The 25359-nt window shown below is 38.5% G+C and overlaps 1 protein-coding gene across 4 annotated transcripts in view; it reads left to right on the plus strand.

Moving 5' to 3' along the window:
- The first annotated feature begins 2847 nt into the window (after positions 1-2847).
- Positions 2848-25359, plus strand: part of LOC125248557 (Down syndrome cell adhesion molecule-like protein 1 homolog) — a 142574-nt gene continuing 120062 nt past the window's right edge. For 2 of the 4 annotated variants that reach the window (XM_048160504.1, XM_048160505.1), the window contains exons 1-3: positions 2848-3452; positions 17703-18023; positions 25165-25311. In XM_048160504.1, the coding sequence (XP_048016461.1) occupies positions 3203-3452; positions 17703-18023; positions 25165-25311 (718 nt within the window). In that variant the 5' untranslated portion in view covers positions 2848-3202. The remainder of the gene's footprint in view (positions 3453-17702; positions 18024-25164; positions 25312-25359) is intronic. The other 2 variants (XM_048160506.1, XM_048160507.1) reach the window with 1 other exon arrangement.

Here is a 25359-nt window from a genome sequence, read left to right on the forward strand (position 1 = left end):
AATTAAATCTGTTAATCATATAAAGCGATCGAGTTTCTTCAGAAAATTTGGACTAAACCACTCAATTCATATGGATTAGATCTTATTGATTAGATCTTTATGAACTTTTTGAAGCATCAAAGTGGTAGTTGTGTAGCTGTCTATGGAGGGACAGAAAGCTCTTAGATTTCATCAAAAAGATCTTAATTTTTGTTCCAAAGATGAATGAACGTCATATCGTTTTGGATCGACATGAGGGTGAGTAATTAATGACAGAATTTATGGGTGAACTATCCCTTTAAGGTACTAATGTGAACCCATTGCCCCAGGGACAAGTTGTCCAATTTTTTGCATGTGTTTTTTTTTTTTTTTTTTTTCTGACAGTGATAATGTTGGTGGCCTGCAAATATACTTTATGGCACATCATAGTTATTGGGTAATATTTCAGAAGGGGGAGTCCCATAAAAATGTTATCTCAGGCCCTGGTAGTTTTTGTAGTGACACTATCCCAAAGCAGACTGCAGTTGGGACGCTGGACGCATTGATTTTCCTCAATTTTTTTTTTTTTTTTTTTTTTTTTTTTTTTAATCGTTTAGACTTCAAATTTATCCCACCCAAAACCTTTACAGCTTTCAGATTCCCAAAAAATGTCCATGTGAGGTATCAGGCTTTGTCTGGAAATTTACTGTTCTCTGGCCGTACCTAAATGTGCTGTTCTCTACTGTTTTAACTATTTTAATGCAGAAAATTGTCACAAATAAATAAATAAATAAAATAAAAAAACCTTTGCAGAATTGGATTTAACATGGTTAAATTAAGATTTGTTAAACTAAGCTGAAAATATACTTGTATTGGTAGCTAAAAGCATAAAATTAACCAAAATATGCAATACACAAATTTGTAAATGGTTATTGTTCTAAAGAGATTTCTGCTGAACTCTATGGGCACAACTTACATTAACTAGAGTAGTCATAATTTACATATGATGTATATCCTTAATCCCAGGATGGAGGATTCTGCTATACGAGAATATAAGTTCACTAATGATTATTCCATTTAAATGATGTGAAATGACATGAGATGAACTGGTCTGTTGTTGACTGGCCCAGCATTGTCTGGGGCTAGGTAAGGATGCGTTGCTGTCAGATAGAATCTCATGTCCATGTGATGGATTTCTGTATCGGTTTATTCTCTGACAGGGCTGCACATAGCCTATAATCAATAGCAGCACAGCATGTTACAGTTCAATAATTACCCGAAGAGGATGTGGGAGTGTGAAGCCAGAGCACTGGAGCAGAACCATCAAACCAAACACTGTAACCAATGGTTGCAGACAATCACTCTATACACATTGTTGTCATCTGTTAAGTTTTCCTGGGTGGGTGGGTGGGGGTAGTGTGCCATACTGTAATTTTACACCCAGACATGTACATGGTTACATATCATTGTCTAATGAATCCATAGAAATACATCACACTGCCTTCTTCCTTTTAAAGGGTTAGTTCACCCAGAAATGAAATTTCTGTCATTACTCACACTCATGACGTTCCAAATTCGTAAGACCTTCGTTCATCTTCGGAACACAAATTAAGGTATTTTTGATGAAATCCAAAGGGTTTTTTTATCCTCAATAGAAGGCAATGAAATTACCACATTCAAGGTCCAGAAAAGTAGTGAAAACATTGTTGAAATGGTTAATGTGACTACAGTGGTTCAACCTTAATGTTATGAAGCGAAGAGAATACTTTTTGTGCGCAAAAACAAAACAAAAATAACGACTTTATTCAACAAATTCATCTCTCCCCTGTCAGACAGACTCGCAGTGAATGCAGTTCTGCGCTTCCCTGTTGGCCGGCTCCAGCGTCAGCATCACATACACATAGACACAAACATGCATCGTGCTGCTCACGCGAACAGGCGTCGACCAATACTGACATAGAACCTGGAAGCCTGCACCGAAAATAGCGTAGGAGAATGACAGGGGAGAGACGAATTTGTTAAATAAAGTCATTATTTTTGTTTTGTTTTTGCGACACAAAAAGTTTTTTCGTCGCTTCATAACATTAAGCTTGAACCACTGTAGTCACATTGACTATTTTAACGATGTTTTTACTACTTGAATGTGGTAATTTCGTTGCTTTCTATTGAGGATAAAAAACATCTTGTATTTCATCAAAAATATTTTAATTTGTGTTCCGAAGATGAACAAAGGTCTTAAGGGTGTTGAGCGACATGAGGTTGAGTAATGTTAATGACAGAAATTTCATTTTTGGGTGAACCAACCCTTTAAGATGAAGGGTTTGTGAATTTCCATTTACAAAATTCAAATTTCAAACATATTTTTTTGCTTAATCTGAATTATAAGTGTTTAATTATGCTGTCTAATTACAGTTCCCACTGTTTAATAAAATCTATTCATATACGTATTTGTTTTGCAGACTTTGATAGTGCAGAAGAAAGCCGCTATAGTCACCACACGATAAAGCCGGGGTGGTCTGTAAGCATTATCCACCACTCTAGACAATACACGATACGCCCTTCGCATGTCATTCCTCTCATTTTGAGCGCGGAACAATGCCGGCGATTCAGACATTCTTCGGTGCGCCTCTGAAGCACGCGCGTTCTCGCTCATTCACATACGTTAATGTATGGAGAGAGCATGACAGGGTCTCGTGCTGTGTCTCTAAGGATTCGATTCACTCAACGATTAGTCACATAAGGAACGTACGCGGAGCGTTTTGCGCACAACATTTACACGAACTTTACTTTAAAATAACTCACAGCCCTGTCGAAAAAAAAAAAGGGTTTGATTTGCGGGTCTTGACGGGTCTCCCAGACTTGGTCATGCTGGTTTTCCGTCCTGTTAAAAGGTGCCTAAGATCTGGCTAGGAGACCACACAAGGTTTAAGCTGTTTTCTCAGCGTCAATGCAAGATTTCTGACAATAAAAGGTAAGCCGTTGACATCGCGAAAAGTGATCCGCCGTGCGTAAAAAGCAGTCGTTTAGTTCCCAGGTGCGCCACAGAATGCCCCGGCTGACTCCAGCCACGTGGACCGCTCACAACAACAACAACAACATGTTAAGTCCTGTCCTCTCTGATGCACTCATCCCACCCCCACCAACAAAACTCCGCGCGCCGTCCTCGCCGCGTCTCTCTCTGGCCCCGCACCAGCACCTCTCCATCTCGCCGTACCATTAGACTACCGAAGGAGGGGCCGTTCGGATGACGGTCCCGCGGAGGGGAGGGTACGAGAGGCGGGACCAAAGTCTTCCCCGCTTCTCGGCGCTGACGAGTACGGGACTAGGGCTGGAGAGATCGCCGGGGAGCATCGTCACCACTCCTGCACGGAGCCTCGCCTGGCCGAATACTGCACAGTGCACACGTCGGGATTGCAAAACATTCCTGAGAAATATACCTGCTATTTATGGCATGTGGCTGGTAACTTTACTCCTGCTGTATTCTTTTCAAGAAGGTACGTAGTCAGTTTATTTTTAATTGCTGCTTTTTGACTTGTAATGTGGAAAAATAACTGCACAATTAATTGAATTAAATGAAGTGGTAATTTGTTTGCACTAAAATTGCACTCTTCCAAGTTCAGTACAGGGAGTTTCAATGTTATTTTATTGTGCGCGCACATATCTGGGTTTTAGGAAGTTTCTTTCCCTCCAAAACTAATATACAACTTCGTTCAAAATTTTTTTAGTTGCGTAAAATGTGGAAAATTGTTTCTCTAGTCGACGAACAGAAAATTATGAGGCTGTAGGATCTGCATGTTCCCGTGCGCAAAGATGGGGGAGATAGCATGATTTGTATGCAAGATATGAATATGCTGTTGAGTTATGAATATGTAGAACGGGAGCAGATTTTTGCATCGGTCGTGTGCATTTGCCATACACTTTTGGCCGTCTGTTGTTGGAAAAAAGTAGAGTTGTACAAAGTGAGGTGTACATTTTTTTTTCTTGGTACTTTTTTTTTTTTTTTTTTTTTTTTACTGCGCTAGAATAAGAATGTAATTTTCCCTGGATTTGAATAGGTCTGTTCGTTGTTTATACTGTAGTAACATGCTGTTTTATGCTTTTAGGGGAAATAATAATAGGCATTTTGTAGTAAAAGTGCATGTGTCTGTGGTAGAGGGTGAATATATCTGCATAGATCTTGTGAAAAATAGAATGGCTTATGCAGCCTCATTTCCAATTAGCACTGGTGCAATTAGTGGTCCTCCATTTTCTATGCCAACAGATTCCTGGTTTGTGCTGATGGTGGGTTTGATATGGCACATTTGAATTTGTTTAAATGCAAAACGAGGTTTATTTTGATCATAATTAAGGTTATTTATTTGCTCATTCAGTTAGTTTTACGCATCAATTTCTGTCATGATGTCTTCTCAATAATTTTGTTTTTGACACCTCACAGCATATACACCCCTCCTTTCCTCACCCTCCAGCCTTGGAGATATGCTTTCAGTTTTTGCTCATATTTTTTCCCTAAAATATTTTTTTTGGATGAAACCACTTTTCTGTTTTGAAGTGTTCTTTATCTGATATTGCTTCGTCAAGTGTGGCTTTTTATTTGCCCACAAACAATTCACATGCAAATGCTTGAGTTTTGATGCTTGAAAAGACATTTTGATTTGTATATGTTTTAATTTACAATGTCATTTAAACGGGGATGTAAGGTCAGAATTATTCTGCCTCTCTTCCAGTGTGTGTGTGTGTGGGTTTGTGAAAGAGAACTGTGGTGTGTATTAATGTGTGTTTGTGTATGTTTGTGTGTGTTCTTGTATGGGGGAGGAAGGGTGCAGTAGGGCGTAAAGTGCGTAAAAACGGGATATGGAGGTCGCAAACAAACTTATTTTTGTCATGTTTTCCTTTTATTTTCTCACTCTCATACCTATGTGTTTTCTGTAATTCCCACAATATATTTCTTATCATGTATCTTAAGCTCTGATGACACGGTCGATAGGAGATGTAAAACGCACATCAATTATCATACATGCATATGCATTAGGACTGCGTATTTTTCCAAGAGGGCCGCGCCTCCATCTTTTTCACTTTCAAGGAATGTAGAAACGTTTCTCCTTAAAAACCATTTTTCCACGTTTCCCGAAATAATTGTATGTTGTCATACGAACATATTTTAGTCGTTTTTGTTTAGAAATGATCAGCCATTTTAAATGTATTATTATGCATTATCGTGACCCGGGCAAGTTGTAGCATATTACCCCCCCCCCTGCCTTCACACCTGAACCCCGGGCTGGGAAACCGGATCCAGAGTAAATTGTCGTCTCGAGGGTCAGCTTGTCTTTTTATGGAAAAACTAAATGAGATGAAAAAGGCACCGAGGGATGCTGCAGTATTGTATGTGGAAATATATATTGTTATTTGCATGGAAGTTATAATTTGATAAAAAATAATATCAATTAGTGTATTATTATTATGAACAACAATAATAGCAAATATTATTATTAAACTGATTAAGAAAGACTTAGTTTATTGGAAGGCTTTTAATTGTGTTGGCTTTAGCAGGCCCTATAGAATATACAATTTTAGAATTAATCCCTTAATATCCAGATGTTGTGATAGGTCACTTTTTTTTTCTTCTTTTTTTTAAATATCAAACAAATCAAAACAATTTTTTTGTAGCATTAATCATTTTATTTATGACATATATGCTTGGATAAAAATAATGAATAAAGAGATGGTGTGTTCTGTGTGTGTATCTGTGTCTGTCCAATATTTATTTTAAGGATCAGCAGTCGTCAGGTCGTCATATTTGTGTGGTGGCTGCGATATTATCCGGTCTGATCCGATTTCCTGAACATTTGCCTAAATTAAAATGTGATTGAAAGGAGCTTGCCACGTCCAACATATCAAACCCTTTCAGAGTGAAACATATTATTATTATTAATAATAATAATAATTACCATGTGTATGTCCAACATCAACTATAACAGAAATATCTGAGCATTTAAAAAAAAATAATAATAATAAAAAAATATTTTGCCCACTTTCATGCGATTTCACCTCCAAACTGCTCGCAATGTCAAACCTGCTCCTCGCATCAGGACACCTCCATCCCACCCGGTCTCCCCCTCATAGAAATATGCAAAATTGGTTTCCTTTCTCTTTCCCCCCATCAAATCCCCTGTTCTTCCCAGCTGCGCAATTAGTAGGAGATCTGCCGCATCCCCCACTCCAAAAGTAAATCAGGTCATTGGCCATAAGGACTCCATTTATTTCTCTCTCTCTCTCTCTCTCTCTCTCTCTCTCTCTCTCTCTCTCTCTCTCATTGTGGATCTGTCTGTCTGTCTCTCTACTTCGTTATACTCGTCATATACACCTGTTCCTCTCTTCTTTCCATGACACAGTGTTCATTATAATACGATACTTCCTCTATAAAAATAAAGAGTAAAGCCTCGTGTGATAGCTGCATGAGTCACAGTTATAAACACATGTTACTCTCATAAACTGTGTAATCTGTACTTGAACTTTTCTACTTGAAAACAAGATGGTTTATATTGAGCAGGTTTGTCCCCTCAGTGATTTTTTGTACCCCCCACGAATTATGAATGTTCCTAATTGAAAAAAAAAAAAAAAAAAAAAAACTCTCAAATTATTTCACTCACTGGAAAGTCCACTGAAACAAACTTATTTTTCCCTAAAAAAAGTTAAGAATGTGTTTAAGTCCTGTAACCGATAGGAAAAAAAAATTGCTCAGTTGATCAATAAAGTAACAATTTTAATATTTTATAGGCAATTATGGGGATAAAGACATAGCTAATAGGCTAATCTATCTATATTTCTTTTTAATTTGTTGTTGTTTAATAATAGACTCTTGAATTATATGTATCAATACATTAGCAAATGGTTTATAATGGCATGCTTCCTTTTATGGAATTAAACAGCTCTGGTCATGTGACTATTTACACCAGTCATGTAGCTAAAATATCCATATAACATCAAGACAGTTTGGACACGGTGTAAAATACATCATTAACTTTTTTTTAGACCCTTCAAACTCAAAAGAAAATTGATGTCACAAACGTAACCGGTGAGATTTACTGGGTTAAGCGCCGTGCTATTTTTTACCTCCACCTAAAATCACACCCGCCGCTCCACCTGCCATTTCAGCTGAAGTGCGGTCAAAATAAAAATCTTTGTGTCACTCTCGCGTTCCGCTTCGACAGGTGACCGCTGTTCTCCTTTCAGAGCTCGTGTGCCGGTGAGTTAAGCGCGTGAACAAACACTTCTTGCCTCTGGAGCACCTGCTGCACGCGACACGTCGGGGCCACTTGTCCATCCAATCGGACACCGTGCGCAGAGCATCCGTTCTATCAAGAGTCAGAATAATGTGACATGAGGATCAGGGCGCGAATCGTAGGGGTTTGACTCCCCTATTTAAAGGGATAGTTCACCCAAAAACGAAAGTCATCATTTAGGCTTCTCACTCTCTCAAGTTGTCCCAAACCTATGAATTCTTTCTTCTGCTGAACTTAAAAGAATATATTTTGAGGAATATGGGTAATGGGCACCATTGACTTCCATAGCGCGGGGAAAAAAATACTATGGAAGTCAATGGGGTTTGGTTACCAACATTCTTCAAAATATCTTCTTTTGTGTTCAGCAGAAGAAAGAACTCCATACAGGTTTGGAACAACCCGAGGGTGTGTAAATAATGACAGAATTTTAATTTTTGGGTGAACTATCCCTTTAAAGCTTGCCTTGGCTTGAACCCTCCCAAAACATCCTATCAAAAGTTTGAAGGTCACGTGAGCTCTTTTTATAATCCAAGTACATATATGTACTTGTATGTGTATATGTAATGTGTATTTATAATAGCCTATATATTTGTATGTTTCGAAATCGTTTTCAGTGAACTCTTTAGTAACAATAAAAGTTAGCTAGGCTACTATAAATTCACTCAGGAACTGAAGTAGCGGTAACCATAGCAACAGTACACTGCTCGAGCGCTTTCCGTTACGATCAGTGTGGAAGGGAAAACAACACAACTGTCAATATCCTTTTATTATATATTTAAATATCACGAATATAATCGCCAACACAACACAATAAATGTACTGCTTTGTATAAAACGTCTGGAATAGTGTACGGTTGATTATTAGCATGAGTTGTAACAGACTAGCGTCAAGCATCTTTTAAACGTCTTTTTTTCAGTTCGATAGAAGAAAGAAAGTGATATGAGTTTGTGAGACAGAATTGTGAATAATTACTTTTTTTTGTCAACTATTTCTTTAAGATGGCGGATAGAAATATGCAAGTGGCGAGAGGTCCTCAACATATTGAAAATAACTGGCAAACATTAGCCTACTTTTAAAAATTAGACACCTCTGCTCTAAAAGTTGTTTACTTAACGTACTGCCCAGTGCCACACTAAGGGGTGTACGTAGACTACGGTTTACGATCAATTCGTCAAAAGTCTTTGTCTGGTAAGTTTCTGACTTTCTATTTAAGTCGGTGTGTTATGTTAGAAGTAGTTCACTGCAATGTTAAACCTGCTCCTCACCTCTTTGGATTCAATTCGGTGTTTCACTAATAGAAATAAGGTCTCTTGCGTTTTGTTTACTTTCTTTGCGGTAGGTCTAGATGTTTTTGAAAGTGTTGCCACTCTCCAGTGCTATTTCCCCCCCTCTTTTTTAGTGCTTTGTGTCTCAAACTTTAACGTTGTATGTTCATATGTAGGCTACTTTACAAATGAAAGTAGTTCAAGTGTATGAATATACAAGAAACTTCTGATTTGATTAAGATTAGCCTAGCCTATGTCTGTCATATAATGTCAGCATCCATTAAAATGTTCACGAATCAAATTATAAATCAGATGTGCTATTCTACTTTTCTTTGTCTTGTAAATCCTTTATATATATCTTACACAGAGACTTCCTCACTGCACTCCAGGAGGGTGGTGGCTACTGATGTTATTCATGTAGCCTACCTCTTTCTAATTGCTTAAACTGATGGTGTTACTCACCTTGTGTTACAACACTCCAGTTCTCTCCTATTAGTACATTTTGTGTGTGGACATGATTTATCTCTGATATTGTTACATCCACCCACAGAGTGGAGTAAATTTCACTCGTGTTTCATGTTGGTCATATTAGTATCAAAGCAACTTTAAAAAAACAATAATGATAAAAAAGTGTCCCTTTTTCCACTTTAAATGACTTTTTGTTCAGTGGAAAGGTACTTTGGATGGTAAAGTTGATCCATAGATGCCAATAAAGAACCTTTATTTTTAAGAATGACAGGATGATTTACTTTTTAATATACCTGCATCTCACTTAGAGGTAAAGAATGGCCAGAAAAGGGGCAGTATATAAACTATTCAAACTACAGTTTATAAACTACGTGATGCACATGAGATTCTGTCAAATTTGTTACAGACACCTCTAAAATCATTCCTTTGAAGTCTGAGCTACTTAATTCGGCAAATGCTGAAAATGTTTTCTTTTTTCCCTGACGCTGCAGTACCGCGAAAATAAGGGGGTAGAGATCCCTTACCCATTTAAAAATCCAACCCCTTCAAACTGAGATTAGAAAGGAAGAGACTCATCAACCTCTAACAAGATAGATGTATGCGAAATGCTAATTATTTAACCAAATGTATAGATTTGTCTCACACTTTTCTCTCTCCCTCTTCTCAAAGAGACTGCCATACAAATGTGGGAGGTTACATGTGACTGGTTTCCAATCCACTCTAGCTCACTCACGCAAAGCACTGAACAATCACAGGGACAACAGTGGCAGGCAAGATTTACTCTAATATACCAGAACAAATGTAATCTAAACACCAAGTGTACATGTGTCCTCTTCAGTCTAGCTATGAAGAAATGCCCGACACACACACAAATACACACACACACACACACACACACACACGCCTCATTCTTACTATCGTAAACCCACTTATAACTGGATGCAGTGTGGGGCTGACTTTAGATTCAGCTGGAAGTTACTCAGCACCTGTAGTATTGATTTTTCCTTGACTGCGCCGTGCATAAATGATTATCGGTTTGATAAGTGGCTTGTCTGAGGAAAGGTATAAAAAACAAAGGAGGAAGAAAGTCAGCTCCTCTCTCTCTTAATCTCATGAGTCATTTTAAAAGGTTAAAGAAAACATTATGACACTGGAAGCTGTTAAAAAAAATATGCAGCGTTGTAGCGCGATACAGACAGGCTTGACAGCGGAAATGGCCCTTGAACAATCTGCGAATAAATTAATTGGAAGGCTCGGAGGCAAATGGATGGTTGAATTGCGTTGTTGTCGAACAGTTGCGCGTCCCAAAAATATGCGTCTGCATTTAGACATGTTTATGTAGGTGAGACAGAGTGATCGGAAGAGAGATTGTGTGCAGATTTCTTTGGGGACAGGGTGTGAAGATCTATGTGTGTGCATGCGAGAGAGTGTGTGTCTAAGCAAATGCAGATGAGCGACTGAGAGAGCTGCATTATGCATAGCGGCTCACCATTGGCAATAGCCTAGGCTATCCGCAATACATATTCAAATGGCATTTTCATAGCGACTGAACAAAAAAATATATGTATATATGTATGTATATGTTGTGCAAAAGTGCAAAAGCAAGAGGAACCACATGAAGTGGAAGCTGAGAAAGAGCAAAATGGAAGGCGATTAACAGGGAGAGATGGCGAGAAGGAAGGGAAAACAACATGAAATGATGAGCAAAGACATTTTTGAGCAGGAATTTTTTCGGTTCGAGGAAGTGGGTGGAGAATAACGCGTCCATCTTGAGAGTTAGACAGATAGATAGGGAAAACGGGCATCATTAATGGAGCGTTTCAGCATTCCCATGCAGCCCTTTCCCTCGTTTGGCATATGGCAACGAGAATAGCAAGGAGCTGCAGGGCTTCGTTAGCCCTCACACGGAAGTCATCTCAGAACAAAGAGAGAAGAAATTGGGTTATCCCATTGCCCTTTCTCTTTTCTCTCCTTAAGACTCCCCTAAATTACTGATCATCTACCCTAAACGTCTCAACAATTGTCTATGGACATATGAAGTCCTTGGACATAGTGGTCAACCTTTGTTGCATGCTTTGTGTGGTGCTGCTGTTGATGTGTTTCCATCTTTTTTTCTTCCCTTTTTATCAACAAATCCCCACATTAAATTGATTTATGTTCAATACATTGTAGATGCTGCAACTACACCATTGATTCTAAATATCTTTTATCTTTCATAACATTTTTTCGTAAGCAACATACATGACCCGTGCTGGCAAACTGAGTCGCAATGAGCACATTTTCAAAAATGAGTTATTGTTATCTTCAAAATGATGTATGATTTGTTGTAATCAGAGACCAAATGACTGAGCTACACCTGTTGCAAAGTCAATTATGAGCAAAATCCTGTTAAAATTTTCTGAAGGTTCAAAAACAAAATCACCTAAAAACCATACCTTAAAATCCCTGTTAATAACACCTCATTTGTCGCACACACCTCCTCAAAACCAAATATCTATAGGAAAAATATATACCATTTTTTTCAATATTTTGAAGTACTGTAATTCAATTATGTGTATATCGGGATCACGCGCTATCTGAGGTGTCTTTGTGTGCACGCTTCGGATCTGTCAAGTAAGTTCGAATTGTTTACATCAACATGAGTTTGAAAATCACGTTTCATTGGTACAGACTCTTTCCATCAAAAATTCTCTATGAATATTCACAAAGTTGGAATGCTGTGCTTTAAAACGATACCAAACTTGTGCAGAGGGGAAGTGCGAGTGGTGATGCGAGCGGAGAAAAATGACATTTTTCATGAACAAAGGAAAGGTAATCCTCTCAGAAAACATAGAAATAAAGATTTTTATATGTTTAATTGCTATTTGAAGCATTTGGATCACTATACGAGGGCTTAACGAACTAATTTCGATAAAAATAATCAACATTTTTTACTTGTTTTGCCTGTAGCTCGTAATTAGCCCATGCGCATTCTGACTCATTTTGCCAGCACGGGTCACATATATATTGCTAATATTTCGTTATAATATAGTGTACGTTTTACTAGTGTCTTTATGTATTAATTGGCTCTTAAAAGCATGAAATTGACAGCTCAGGACAGAAGAGTTTTGGACTGTGCGTGTTTTTGTGGCAGTCGGCCAATCAGCATTGTCATGATGTAATTTCCTGTAGCTTTAAGGTGCGGTCACATTAGCAAAATTTAGGTGGAATTTTGCAAATCAGTTTTCCAATGGTCAATGGTGTTGTGATGTATGGAGTACTATTCACTCAGAAGTCACTTTAAAACTAGGCAGCTTTCTGTTCCATCTTGAACATGAGCGAAATCTGCATGGGGAACTTTTTTGCCCATGTGCGAAACTCCCGATCGCACTGACTCCAATCGAAATAACTGGAATTGTGTACTTTTAGAGTAATTCATCACATGCCATTTACAGCTCAGGTTATTAAAAGTTTTGTGGTCCCGTGAGCAGAGGGAATGCTTTCTCCAGGTAAAATTCCATGATAGCATCCCAATAGTGACACCTGTTGGTGTGGAGGACAAACTGCAGCTGTCCTGCTTTTCCCTGTCCTCCTCCCTTACATTAAACCCAGACAGTGGGGGTGGGGGGGGGGGTGGATATCCTCAGGCCCTCCCTTTTGGATTCACAACCCCTTACCCAGAACCCCACTGTGAGATTATAGATATTGCAATCTTTATTATGGGGGTTTATGCTTTAGGCTATAATCTGCAAAGGCAAAAGGGGTGGGGGGCAGGGGGACTAACCAGTTGACCTGTTTTTCATCCCATTTCAGTATGACCATGACCATATTTCCCAGTGTTGCTATGTTTTGTTCAGATCTACTGTGAACTGATGTGTTGTCATGCAGGCTTTCCGCTATTATCTATATTTTCTGGTGCCATGCACAGGGTGGTGTTTGCTCTTGTTTGTCCAATGATAAGAGAGAGATGATTTTATATCTTCAAAAGAACTATTACAGATTAACAGATTTTTTGTATTTGATAAGTTTTGAGTTGAATTTCCACCGAGAGGAGATTGGCACTGTCTATAGTGCTGAAATGTGTTTAGGGACCATTCAGTCACTGTCCGTGGTCCTGAAAAGAGCTCTCGGAATTATATTTGACACAGCTCAGAAACCAGGATAAAGTGCACTCTGCTCTCGTCCCAAATAGCACTTAAGGCTGACGGCAGCCAGGGACTGAGTCCATTTTGAGCATGTCAGGGATCTTTGCTGTTTAACTGTAATGCTGGATCCCAGAGGTTCTTTACACAAAAGTGTGGGTCAAAACATTTGCTTCAAACCCTAGATTTGTCAGTGCAAATGTGGCACTACGTTAGGCGCTGACTTTGCATGCACATCAAAGCTCAGTCCAGTGGTTCTCAATGGGGGTGAGGGAGTCGTGAACATCTAAGGGGGCTAAAACATTCTCTAATTATTTATAAATAAATAAATAAAAATAAAAATAAATTAACTGTTTAAATAATTGTAAAAAAGAGAGAAATGTTATGTTTAAAATAATGTTTCAAAATGCTACAGTGCAACTGACTGCACCATTGAGCTTTTTATTTAATTATTGCAGCATATAACCTTAAAACTGACATCTATTGGATCTCAATTGGATCTGAAACATTTGCATTTCCTCTTCTAAGAGATACCCATGCTGTGTTTCTTTCAAACTGTTATAAACAGGTTATAAACATGTTATAAACAGTGGCTGATTGCATAAACTGCTAATCTTTTTTTTTTTTTTTAAGGCTGTTCATAGCATAACTAAAATCAGTTACATAAAAACACAGACTGGTCTAATTTGATACAGAGAAGTAAGTCTAATTACCCCAAACTGTTGGTCATAGACACAGTCTTAACATAATGGCTATGTTTATGCAACTGGCCCCAGAGCTTTTGTTTTCTTTTTTTAAATGGAACAATGTATTAATATGTTTAAAAAAAATCTTGACAATAATCACATTTTTACATATATTGACTGCCCTAGTTTCTGTTAAAAATAGTTAGGAAATAAAATACTTGTGTCAATTTCATAGCTGGCAGTCTTTGAAAAATAACCTTGACTGTAGGGGATTTTTGAGTTACAAAGGTTGAAAACTGCCAGTCTAGACCTTGTACTAAAGTAATCCAGCACATTTTTATTTCATGTGAAGCGTGAACAATGAAAGGCGTTTTATTTCATTCCCTTGCAACCTGTGACTCCTGACACCACAAAACCGTTCACTCCAGCCCCCCATCTAACCTACTCCTCTGCTCACTACTCCTGTCTGGACTCATGCCCCCTGGCTCGCACCCACCTCCATAATCTGCCCTCCCCACAGGGCAGAGTGAGAGGGGAAGCGATAGAGGCCCTCCACCGTGCTGCGATTATCAGGCCAGGAAGGCTCTGTGTGTGTTAAATGTGAAAGGAGATTATATGGATTTAACTCTCTGCGTCTGGCGTACAAATTCCAATCACATAACATATCCCTTCATGTTCTATGGGAATATAAAAAGAGAGGGAGAGAGAGTGATGGATGGAGAGAGAAAGAATCCAAACCCCCACCTTGCCCAGTAAAAGCTTTAGCTCTAATCTCAGCCTTTCAATTCTCTATCATCACTTTTTTCATGTTTTTCATTCTGTTTATGCTTTGCATGTTTTTTTCTTATTCCAAATGAATATTATTATTGTCCCTTGTTTCTCGAGACCTTTAAAAGGAGTAGCCTATAACTGTCAAAATTATTAATAACATAATTTTAGTCATTAAAAGAATAGGACATCACCATTTACACACCTCTTGTGTCTTTCCAAAGCCATTTAATTTATTCCTTTTTTTTTTTTTTTTGAGCACAAAAACAAATATTATATAGAATGTCCAGGCTGCTCTTTTCCATACAATGAAAGTGAATGGGAACTTGGCTCAGCCGTGGTTTCATTACATTAAAACAAGCAGCATTTTTAGTTTTAGGTGAACTAATCCTTTAATATTCAGGGTTATTGGGTATAAATTCCAATTTCATGTTTATTTTTTATACATTATGATGGTCTCATGTGCATGGAAGCTTATACTTTACTTATCTATGGCACCCCATTGACTTTAATGGCATGGTAGCGTGTCACCATTATTCTTTCAAACACAATGAGAATCACAAGAATAGGGGTTAATCCAGGCATTGTTGACATAAACCTGGTGGGGGGCATTAATTAAATGTAATTGCCTTAGAAGAAAATTCTCTTGCTTTGGGCTTGTGTCTCCCTTGGCTCGAAGCCAGAGCTGAGCTAAGCAATTCTCAGAATACAAAAAGATACAGAGCCATCCCACCAGAACCATGTAATCCGTAATAGAGCCTGCAGATAATAGAGACGCCGGAATGGTAAATCACAAAAACGCCGCCTTTGAAGGACATCATTAGCTACGCTGCTAAATTAACACGCGTTAATTTACGCAACCATCTTTTTTCCTCTTTTCTCACAGTAGTCCGGGTTTGGTAATACACCAAGAGCGAATTATTGTCTGATCCACATTAGCTGTCAGAGAGGTTTGTAGATACATAGCGGGGGTTCTATGACCTATTTATTCTCCTATCAGATGGCAGCATTCAGCATGGCTCACACCGCACACATATTAGATTAGTGATATTCTTTAATGCCTGCCCTACAACTGCTTGTTATCACTGTCATTTAGGTTAAGGTTGGATAAGTAAGGTTCCTTTGGTAAGGAAGCATCTGCCAAGAACACACATAGGCCTATATTATAAAAAGATGTGAATGGAGAGTAAAGATCCACTCTTGCTGTGGACAAAGTCAGCTTTTGTTTGGAAGCCTTGCTGATGCCTGCATCTTGCTTTGTTCATTTACATCTGTGTTGGCTTCTGTGAAAATTGCAGCATTTTCAGTTTTACAATGAGTCATTTTAAATGAACACTTTCTATTGATGAAAAGAATCTGGAGTGTGTTTCCCTAAAGTTTTGGCCAACTATACTCATAAGTTCTGTCGTTAACAATGATGGTGTTTCCCAAAACTAGTTCCACCAAACATTTGCAAGTTGTTTGGTTGTAACTACAGTTCTTGGCCTGTGGTTAGAAGCAGTGTTGGAGAAAGTTACTTTTAAAAGTAATGAATTACAATATTGCGTTAATCCCTAAAAAAGTAACTAATTGCGTTACTTAGTTACATTTTTATGAAAAGTAATGCATTACATTACTTTTGCATTACTTTTTCTCACCTGGGCTGGGCTTGCTTGTTTGTTTTTTAATAACAACAAAAAAAGTTCTATTTTTGGCAAATGTTCAGGCCCTTTCACACCAAAAGTGAAATGAATAAGCCTCAGGCTGAAGGAAATGCATATTTCGCCTGTACAGTAGAGGGCGCAGCTCAAACAAACCTTTTAGCTGTGCTGCCATTCTGGATTAAAGAAGAATAGGTTACAGGAAAAGGTCACTCTTATTTCTAAATCTAATCTAAAGTAATTTTTGCTTTTAGCATGGTTTAATTGGACCATCGAAGGTAAGCAGCAAAGACATTGGTTAATAAAGTGAGATTAACTACATAAAGTATATTTGTGTCATTTAATATAGTTAACTATTACATGTTTGCATAAAATTCTGAGATTGCATTTCACTGTTTTTAGTGATTTTGAGGAATGCTGAATGTTTCTGTGCAAGTGAGATGAGTAAATGCATGTTCACATTTAGCCTAGAACTACAATATCCATCAGCGCACCCAACACCTCTGTACTTTATTTCTCTCAACATGGCGACAGGAGAGCTGTCAGTCAATAAATGTGAAAGCAAAGTAACTTACATTACTTATTTGAAAAAGTAACTTAGATATTTTGTTGTAAATTGAAAAAGTACTTCACTAGTTACTTGAAAAAGTAATCTGATTAGGTAACTCAAGTTACTTGTAATGCGTTACCCCTAACACTGGTTAGAAGCATAGTTTTTGTACGACCTGTGAACATATACTGTAAATAACCAAGCTTACACGCAGTACAGTCTGTGTCTTTTATTCCATTTCATTTACAAATGTGCTCTAGACACCCAGGGAACCCCAGAATATGACACAAAAGGGAGCCCATGATTAAATCAAACATCTGTAAATCTGTTTTTATTGGCAATAATCTGACATTATTTCGATCTCAAACTGATTAACTGATTAATTAGCATAAGTTGGTACTCCACCATCTGCGTGACATCAATTGTTATGTCAACATACAAGTTACTACGGTTTCCGGAAACAGTCATGACAAGCTACAGTAGTTAATTTCTCCAACAATGCATCATACTGTGGTAGTTACTATATGCAGCTAGTTACATTGTTATACAGGCAATGCAACCCAGCTTAGCATTGTGCTAACTTCCTTTGACTTTCATATAGATTGTGCACTTGGATAATGACAGACAAATAATCAGATAAAGGACAATTTTTGGTTACATCATCTCTTCTCAATCCAGTGATTGATTTCTAAATTTGAATTGAGTTGTGCTGACCCAATGGGAATGTCTCTGGGATAATCCAATCAGAGGACGGAAAGGCAGGCACTTTACCAGATGTGAATGTGAGGTGGAAGTTTGCCAGAATGACACACAGAGCTTATTTTATGATGTGCTGCTCATTTCAAAGTAAGGCCACAGTAACCCAAAGGAACAAGTATGTCTTGGCCCCTTTACCTGTCCAGGTGTTGATTTGAAGAATAAAACTCTTTGGTCACTTTGTGACTGACCATGTTGTCTCTCTTCCAGTGCACAGCGAGGATGTGGTCTCGACGCGGCTGTACTTTGTGAATGCTTCCCTGCAGAGAGTGACCTTCTCCAGCTCAGTGGGGGTGTCCCTGCCCTGTCCTGCGGGTGGCGCCCCCCATGCCGTCCTCCGCTGGTACCTGGCCACCGGCGACGACATCTACGACGTGCCACACATCCGCCACGTTCACGCCAACGGCACGCTGCAGCTCTACCCCTTCTCCCCCTCTGCCTTCAACAGCTTCATTCATGATAATGACTACTTCTGCACTGCCGAGAACCAGGCCGGCAAGATCCGCAGCCCTAGCATCCGTGTCAAAGCAGGTGAGACCTGATTGCATCCATCTGTGGCTCAACATTTTTCAAATTTACTAGCCACTCAGCACTTTCACTGGAAAAACACAATTTTGACATCGATACCATGGGGGAAAATAGCATTATAGATATTTTTAATATTATCTCATAATTTGGCAGCAGGTAAATTAGGCTGCTGTCACTTTAAGATCTGACGCACAGATCCATTATACAGTTACACATGCGTTTTCTTTCTCAACTGTTTACTTTCACTTTCACAACTGAGTGTGTTTATGTGAATACTTGCCAAGACCGGCATTTTGACATTTTTTTGTGTGTATTTGAATGTTTAAGTGCAAAATATAACGAAATTTAGTACTGAGAGGTGGATTTATGCGCACGCACTGTGGGTGTGAGAACAAAATCTGCGGGAATAAGTAAAATTCAAAAAAGCAATACATGCAATCCCACGGCAAAATTCAAACCCTGTAACACTAGCAATATTCATCCTGAGCAAATGAAACAAGTGAGTGAGGGGAGGCGGGTTTGTGTGTCAATTCACTGTCAGAGATAAGAGAGCGAGAAAGCGCAGCTGGTATTGTGTATCTATTCTGTGGAAAATGAGTATTGGAAGCGTTTCAGATATTTATGTATCAAAAAATCTGTATTTTTTACACTACATTGCACTTAGTTTTCTTTTTTCAGATGCCTTTTTAAAAGACTACAATTGAAAATGTATATATTAAATTTAACCCGCCAATGTGGCTAGTAGGAGTGACTGCGTTACACGCCACTGCTGAAATCAGTGTTAAAGTCAAGCCCTGGACCTTTCTATTGTATTTTATGGAGGTGTAGTGATGTGAGTAAAGGTCAGGGCTGGCAACCGCAAAGTTGTTGGTTCAAGTCTCACAAAGAGACTCTCTCAGAGACAAGTCTTATGCCTAGTCCCAGACTAAAATGCATGTTTGAGCTGTTTTAACTAAAACAACTTGCACTGACATATCTTAAAATATATCAGTGCCATTGTTTTGTCTCGAGATGCACCAGTAATGTTTTTTTTTTTTTTCTAAGGCACGTTTATAAAAGCTAATTAAATGTCCTAATTAAACTAAGGCCTAGTCCTGGCTTAATCTAAGCCCTCTCTGTGAAACCAGGCCTAAGAATCTTTAGTGTATCTTTAAAATATAAATACATATAACTCACAGGCCATAAAGCTGTGTTTTACAATATAATACAATAAATAACGCAAAAATACAATTTTAATAAAAAAAAAAATATATATATATATATATATATATATATATATATATATATATATATATATTTATTTATTTTTTTTAATTTTATTTATTTATTTTTTTTTTACAATATTTAACAATTTTTTCCTTGCATATTGATAACAAATAATGCTGGTCATTGTGACATCATATACATCATTCATGAGCCAGTCTCGGTGAAAAGCACACCTTTCACAAAAAGTTAAGCCACATTGTGATTTTGTTCCCTATATTTTGACATTCCTCACATTTTGCTAGTTTGAAAAGAGGAATTTTCCATGTCACTACTTATTTTTTTTTTATTATTATTACGATTTTTACCTAGATACATTTCTGATTTCACATTTTATTTAGAAAAATGTCTTTAGAATCATTCACTCCAGTTACATCCGTGAAGGTCAGATTATCTTTTTTTTACATTTTGATGTGTATTACATCACAGGTCCTTATAAATTTTAATTTAACAGCTCTTGTGTTGCCACACGTTCATTTTGCACCTTGTGTATATCCTTACTATAATCTGCACACTTTAATCCTAAAAGACTGCAAGGGCATTGGTTCCCATCAGCATCTTTTTACGGACCATATTGCTTGGATAAAAGAGCACAGTCAACGTTGGCGCTGTGGCAGAGGGCGGCACGTGACGTTACAGGTGGAACACGAGTTCTTAGCTTAACATCTGCAGTAACAGCAGAAGTAGCGGCCGCCATATTGCTAACCTAAATAAGAATGTAAGTGCCAAATGGATGTCCCAGTGGCCGGCCTGTTGACCTGGCTGCTTTAAAAAGCAGCGCACAGACGGGCACACTACGCTACAGACAGTTGGCTGACTGACCCTCCCACACGGTGCCAAGGTCACCGCTCATGAGTGGGGCTGGCCGCCCAGCAACAGTGAGGGATATCCATACACCTCCCTACACTCACACACACACGTTCTTATGCCAGCCTGCGCAGTGCCAGTGTCCCTCCTGTCTCCCAGTCTCCATCTGTCCTCTAAGCTAGAGTTCCCATCTCACACACACACGTACACGTTCACCTACTCTGAATTTCCCAGAAAATATCGAGCAAGGCCAATCTCACACTTTTATAAATAACATCAGCTTGAACGATTCTTCAAATGTAATCAGGCGAGTTCGGGCCACACTACTTTTTCCACCTTACCCGCATTAACATTAAAGTCTCAGAGGATGGAATGAATTACCTACCAACCAGCGACAAGACGGGGGTGACTTTCGCCTCAAATAATTACACTAATTAATCAATTAAGTGCTGAGATGCAGCAAAACTGCTAGTGGACCTAGCAACCCACACAGAGCCCTGAGGAACCCAACACTGGGGCTCCCTCAGCAGCCAATCAGATCCTGGTACTGAAGGGTTACCATGGGTACGGTGAGGGGAGGGGCAGGGTGTGGCGCTGAATGTCTCAGGTGGCACTGGAGAATGATGACAGCTGACAGCTCACTGTATGACACCATCCCCCCCATGCATCTCTCTCTCTCTCTTTCTCTCCCTCCTCCTCTTTTCTCACCCACTCTCCTGCATGCTGATCCTGTGCCAATAATAGCACGGGCACCTGTGTGGATAGCTCTACATTTATGAAAATCTCCCTATGAGGGCTTCATATGAGTGTGTGTGTTCCTCCTTGCACTCACTGTTCATTTTTCATTTAGCCTTTTATAGTGTCTCAACTCCTAGCAATTGTTTGTGGCCCCTATATTCCTATATAGTAAAGAAAGGCTTCTATCTATCAGTCTGTCTGCCTGTCTATCTATCTATCTATTGTCTGTCCGTCCATCCATCTAACCATCTGCCTGTTTGTCTATCCATCTATCTGTCTATCCATCTGTCTTTCTATCCATCTATCTGTCTGTCCTTCTGTCTGTCTTTCTATCCATCTATCTATCTATGTCTTTCTATCCATCTATTTGTCTGTCCGTCTATCTATCTATCTATCTATCTATCTATCTATCTATCTGTCTGTCTGTCTGTCTGTCTGTCTGTCTGTCTATCTATCCATTTATCTGTCTGTCCATCTCTCTCTCTATCTATCTATCTATCTATATGTCTTTCTATCCATCTATCTGTCTGTCCATCTGTCTCTCTACCCGTCTGTCTGTCTATCCATCTTTCTGTCTGTCCATCTGTCTGTCTACCCATCTCTCCATCTATCTATCTATCTATCTATCTGGCAATCCATCTGTCTGTCTGTCTATCCATCTATCCATCTATCTCTCTATCCATCTGTCTATCTATCTATCTATCTATCTATCTATCTATCTATCTATCTATCTATCTATCTATCTATCTATCTATCTATCTATCGTCTGTCTGTCTATCCATCTATCTGTCTATCCATCTGTCTTTCTATCTATCCATCTGTCTGTCTATCTGTCTCTCTACCCCTCTGTCTGTCCATCTATCTCTCTATTCATCTGTCTGTCTATGTATCTATCTACCTATCTATCTATCTATCTATCTATCTATCTATCTATCTATCTATCTATCTATCTATCTATCTATCTATCTATCTATCTATCTATCTATCTGTCAATCCATCTGTCTGTCTGTCTGTCTGTCTATCTATCTGTCTGTCAATCCATCTGTCTATCTATCTATCTGTCTCTCTGTCTGTCTGTCTGCACCTTTTGTGTTTTCGGTGGGGTTGATAGTGGGAAGCATCAAACAGAATATGGTCTTAAATTAAATGCAGAAATTTAATTCTTCCTCAACTCACTCTTAATTTGCTTAATATAAGCTATGCTACATATTAACTAACTCTATAATCCTGAATAGACTGTCCTACACCCTGCATTCAGTTTGTCTAAAGTCAGCGTGAGGGTTAAACACAGACCTTGTGCGATGAGCGTGACAGGTGCACTGTGACACAAGCTTACACTTCCTTTCTTTCAGCCCTTTGTTTCTTTGGCTTCCTGCCTCCTGATAGGTCATGTTCATTTTTTTTTCACCATTACATTAATGAGCACCATTCACCACCTCATTCTTATTCAGTTTAGTTCTTTTCCCCTTTTTTATACTTCTTGCGTCATGAATAAGTAAATACGGTATTTGGTTTCTCTCAAGTTAATTATTTAAACGATAGTGATACAGGACTCAGTCCTCCTGGTGTGCGGAAAGAGAGCACCAGCCCGTGTGTCAGTCCGTTTCCAAGCAACCGATGAGTATAGTCAGGCATCAGTAACATTCTAATGATGCCGCACATGAAGACGGAGAGTCATTTGCCCATAAAAAAATGCTATCTGCTATTGTTGTCGGGAAATTTGTCTGTGAATTTTACGCATGCATTATTGAAGCCTTAGAGATGTTTTGGCTTGTTTACGCTCTTTCAACTGCTGTAAAACAACATTCCACAGCCAGGTGTAGCACGATCCAAGTTGAGGTGAAAATAAAACTAGTTAAAAGGGCCGGTTTGAGTTAGTTTATCTGTAGAAATTCAATAAGGCCTGAGACTCGAAGGCAATCAATGACTGAATAAATGATTATTTGTAGACTATGGAGTCCTGAGTGTAATAGGGAGTTGTATTGATTTGTTCTATTGATTCAAATCTCATCTGCATCAGTAAGAAGCTAGTTAGTTAGTTAACAGCGGGCAAATATACACAGTCTGTTTTAACTTAGACATCTTTCATTTACATATTTTTATAAAATTATTAAATATTAAGAAAGAAAGAAATAAAGAGAAAAAGAAAGAAAGAAAGAAATATAATCGCTGGACTCAAGGATTCATGACTTAACCATCAGACAAGGACACTGATTCGCTGTGGGTGACACTGGCACCTGGCAGAAACCATTATTAATGACCAAGGAAATTCACCCTCGAGCCAGGCGTTAATTATATATAGAAATAGAGGTAGCGAGTGAAAGCGAGACAGGAGGGGGTGGCCTGAGAGCTTGGTTGTGGGTGATTGCCACATTTCATGAATTCTCATGATCGGTCTCTTCTCTGATGGGGTGAAAAAGCTGCGTAGTTGAATTGGTCGTGAATCCAATTGCAATACCCACAGAGTTCTCTGAAAACATCCCCCGACTGCGTGATCAAATTTGCGGCGTCATGTTCGTGAATGAGATGCCCTTGCTCTGTGTCTTGCATTACTTCCCCAAAGAAACGAGGGAGAAATTAAAATCCGTAAGTAAATAGATGTTGATGAAAGACACAAAGCAAATTGAGTCCCTGAAATTAAAATGAAATTCAGCGCCTCCTTTAATCTGTTCGCGCTCCCTCGTCGCCCTTTACCGTAGGAGGATCTCCTCTCTCGTAAATAACATCTTCGTACCCCACTCGCTTTGTGTGTTCTTCTCGTCTATTGATTTTTCGTCCGGGTTCCGGTTGTCAGGTGCAGAGAGGGTCCCTTTAGCGGGGGCAAATGTTTCTGACAGCTCCAGAGGCTGTGCACCGTCGTCCACTCACCGCCGTCTGCATGCATTGCCAGGGTGATTTATAAAAAGGCCACTTCCTGAACTCTTGAACACCTCTTGACAAAAGAAAGATTCTGCTTCCATCTCAAAATCTAGTTGTATTATGCTCTAAATTGTTTAATAAAATAAATGCATTTGTCCTAGATCAGACATTTTTGGATTCACAGAAAAGGATACCTCGCCTCCATTCATAATTTAAGGATTTTTTTTTTTGAAAAAGAAAAAAATGTCATAATATTTTACATTCAAAATTGAACTAAATTTTAAAATAAAAGAAAAAATTAAGATTTTTTTTTTTTTATTAAAGGAACAGTTCACCCAAAAATCAAAATTATCCCATGATTTACTCACCCTCAAGCCATCCTAGGTGTATATGACTATCTTCTTTCATATAAACACAATCAGAGTTGAAAAAAAATTATATATATATATATATATATATATATATATATATATATATATATATATATATATCTTTGCTCTTCCAAGCTTTATAATGGTAGTAAATGGCATTCCTGATTTTGAATTCCACAAAAGTGCATCCATCCATCCATCATAAAAGTAATCCATTCAACTCCAGGGGGTTAATAAAGGCCTTCTGAAGTGAAGCGATGAGTTTTTGTAAGAAAAATATCCATGTTTAAATCTTAATGAACTAAAATAACTATCTTCCAGCACACGGCCTACGCAAATCGAGTTACGGTGGAAGACTAACCCCTGATGCGATGTATGATGTATTGACAAATGCGGAAGCGCAGGGGATAGAGCAAAACAAAACACCGGTCACAAATTAGAAGTCTAACAAGAATTTTTAAAGAGAAATATCAGAGTGTTTCGACATAAGAGAAGAGGAGCTTGAGTTTGTTGCACAGCCTTATTTGTTTGAACTGCGAGAGACATCTAAGCTTAGGCTACTCTGACATTCTGCGTCATACATTGTGTCTCTCTTGGCGTAAGTTGACTTGTGTAGGCTGTCTCCCAGAAGCTAGTTATTTTAGTTTATAAAGTTTTAAACATGGATCTTTTTCTTGCAAAAACCCATCGCTTCGCTTCAGAAGGCCTTTATTAAACCCCCGAGCTGTATGGATTACTTTTATGATGGATGGATGCACTTCAAAATCAGGATCGCCATTCACTACCATTATGAAGCTTGGAAGAGCCAGGATATTTATTAATATAACTCCGATTGTGTCCGTCATATGCACCTAGAATAGCTTGAGGGTGAGTAAACCATAGGATCATTTTCATTTTTGGGTGAACTATCCCTTTAACATTACATATAATTAAATAATATTAAATAAATATGAAATTATTTAATAATTATATTTTTTATTATTTAAATATTTTTAATATTTATGTAGAATTATTTAGTAATAATTTATTGTATAATAATTATTATTTAATAATTATTTAATAAATAAATTCCAACCTCTGTTTGTCTTCTGCCTCATCATGAACAGTGTTCAGGGAACCTTACACGGTTCGCGTGGCGGACCAAAGGTCCATGCGGGGCAACGTGGCCGTCTTCAAGTGCCTCATCCCCTCTGCTGTGCAGGAGTACGTCAGTGTGGTGTCCTGGGAGAAGGACACGGTCTCCATCATCCCAGGTAAGACATTCCTCGCACTGTTGGGCTGTTGAAAGTAACTGCTGATTT

This window comes from Megalobrama amblycephala, linkage group LG16 (genome assembly GCF_018812025.1).
Source record: "Megalobrama amblycephala isolate DHTTF-2021 linkage group LG16, ASM1881202v1, whole genome shotgun sequence".
Classification (NCBI taxonomy): domain Eukaryota; kingdom Metazoa; phylum Chordata; class Actinopteri; order Cypriniformes; family Xenocyprididae; genus Megalobrama; species Megalobrama amblycephala.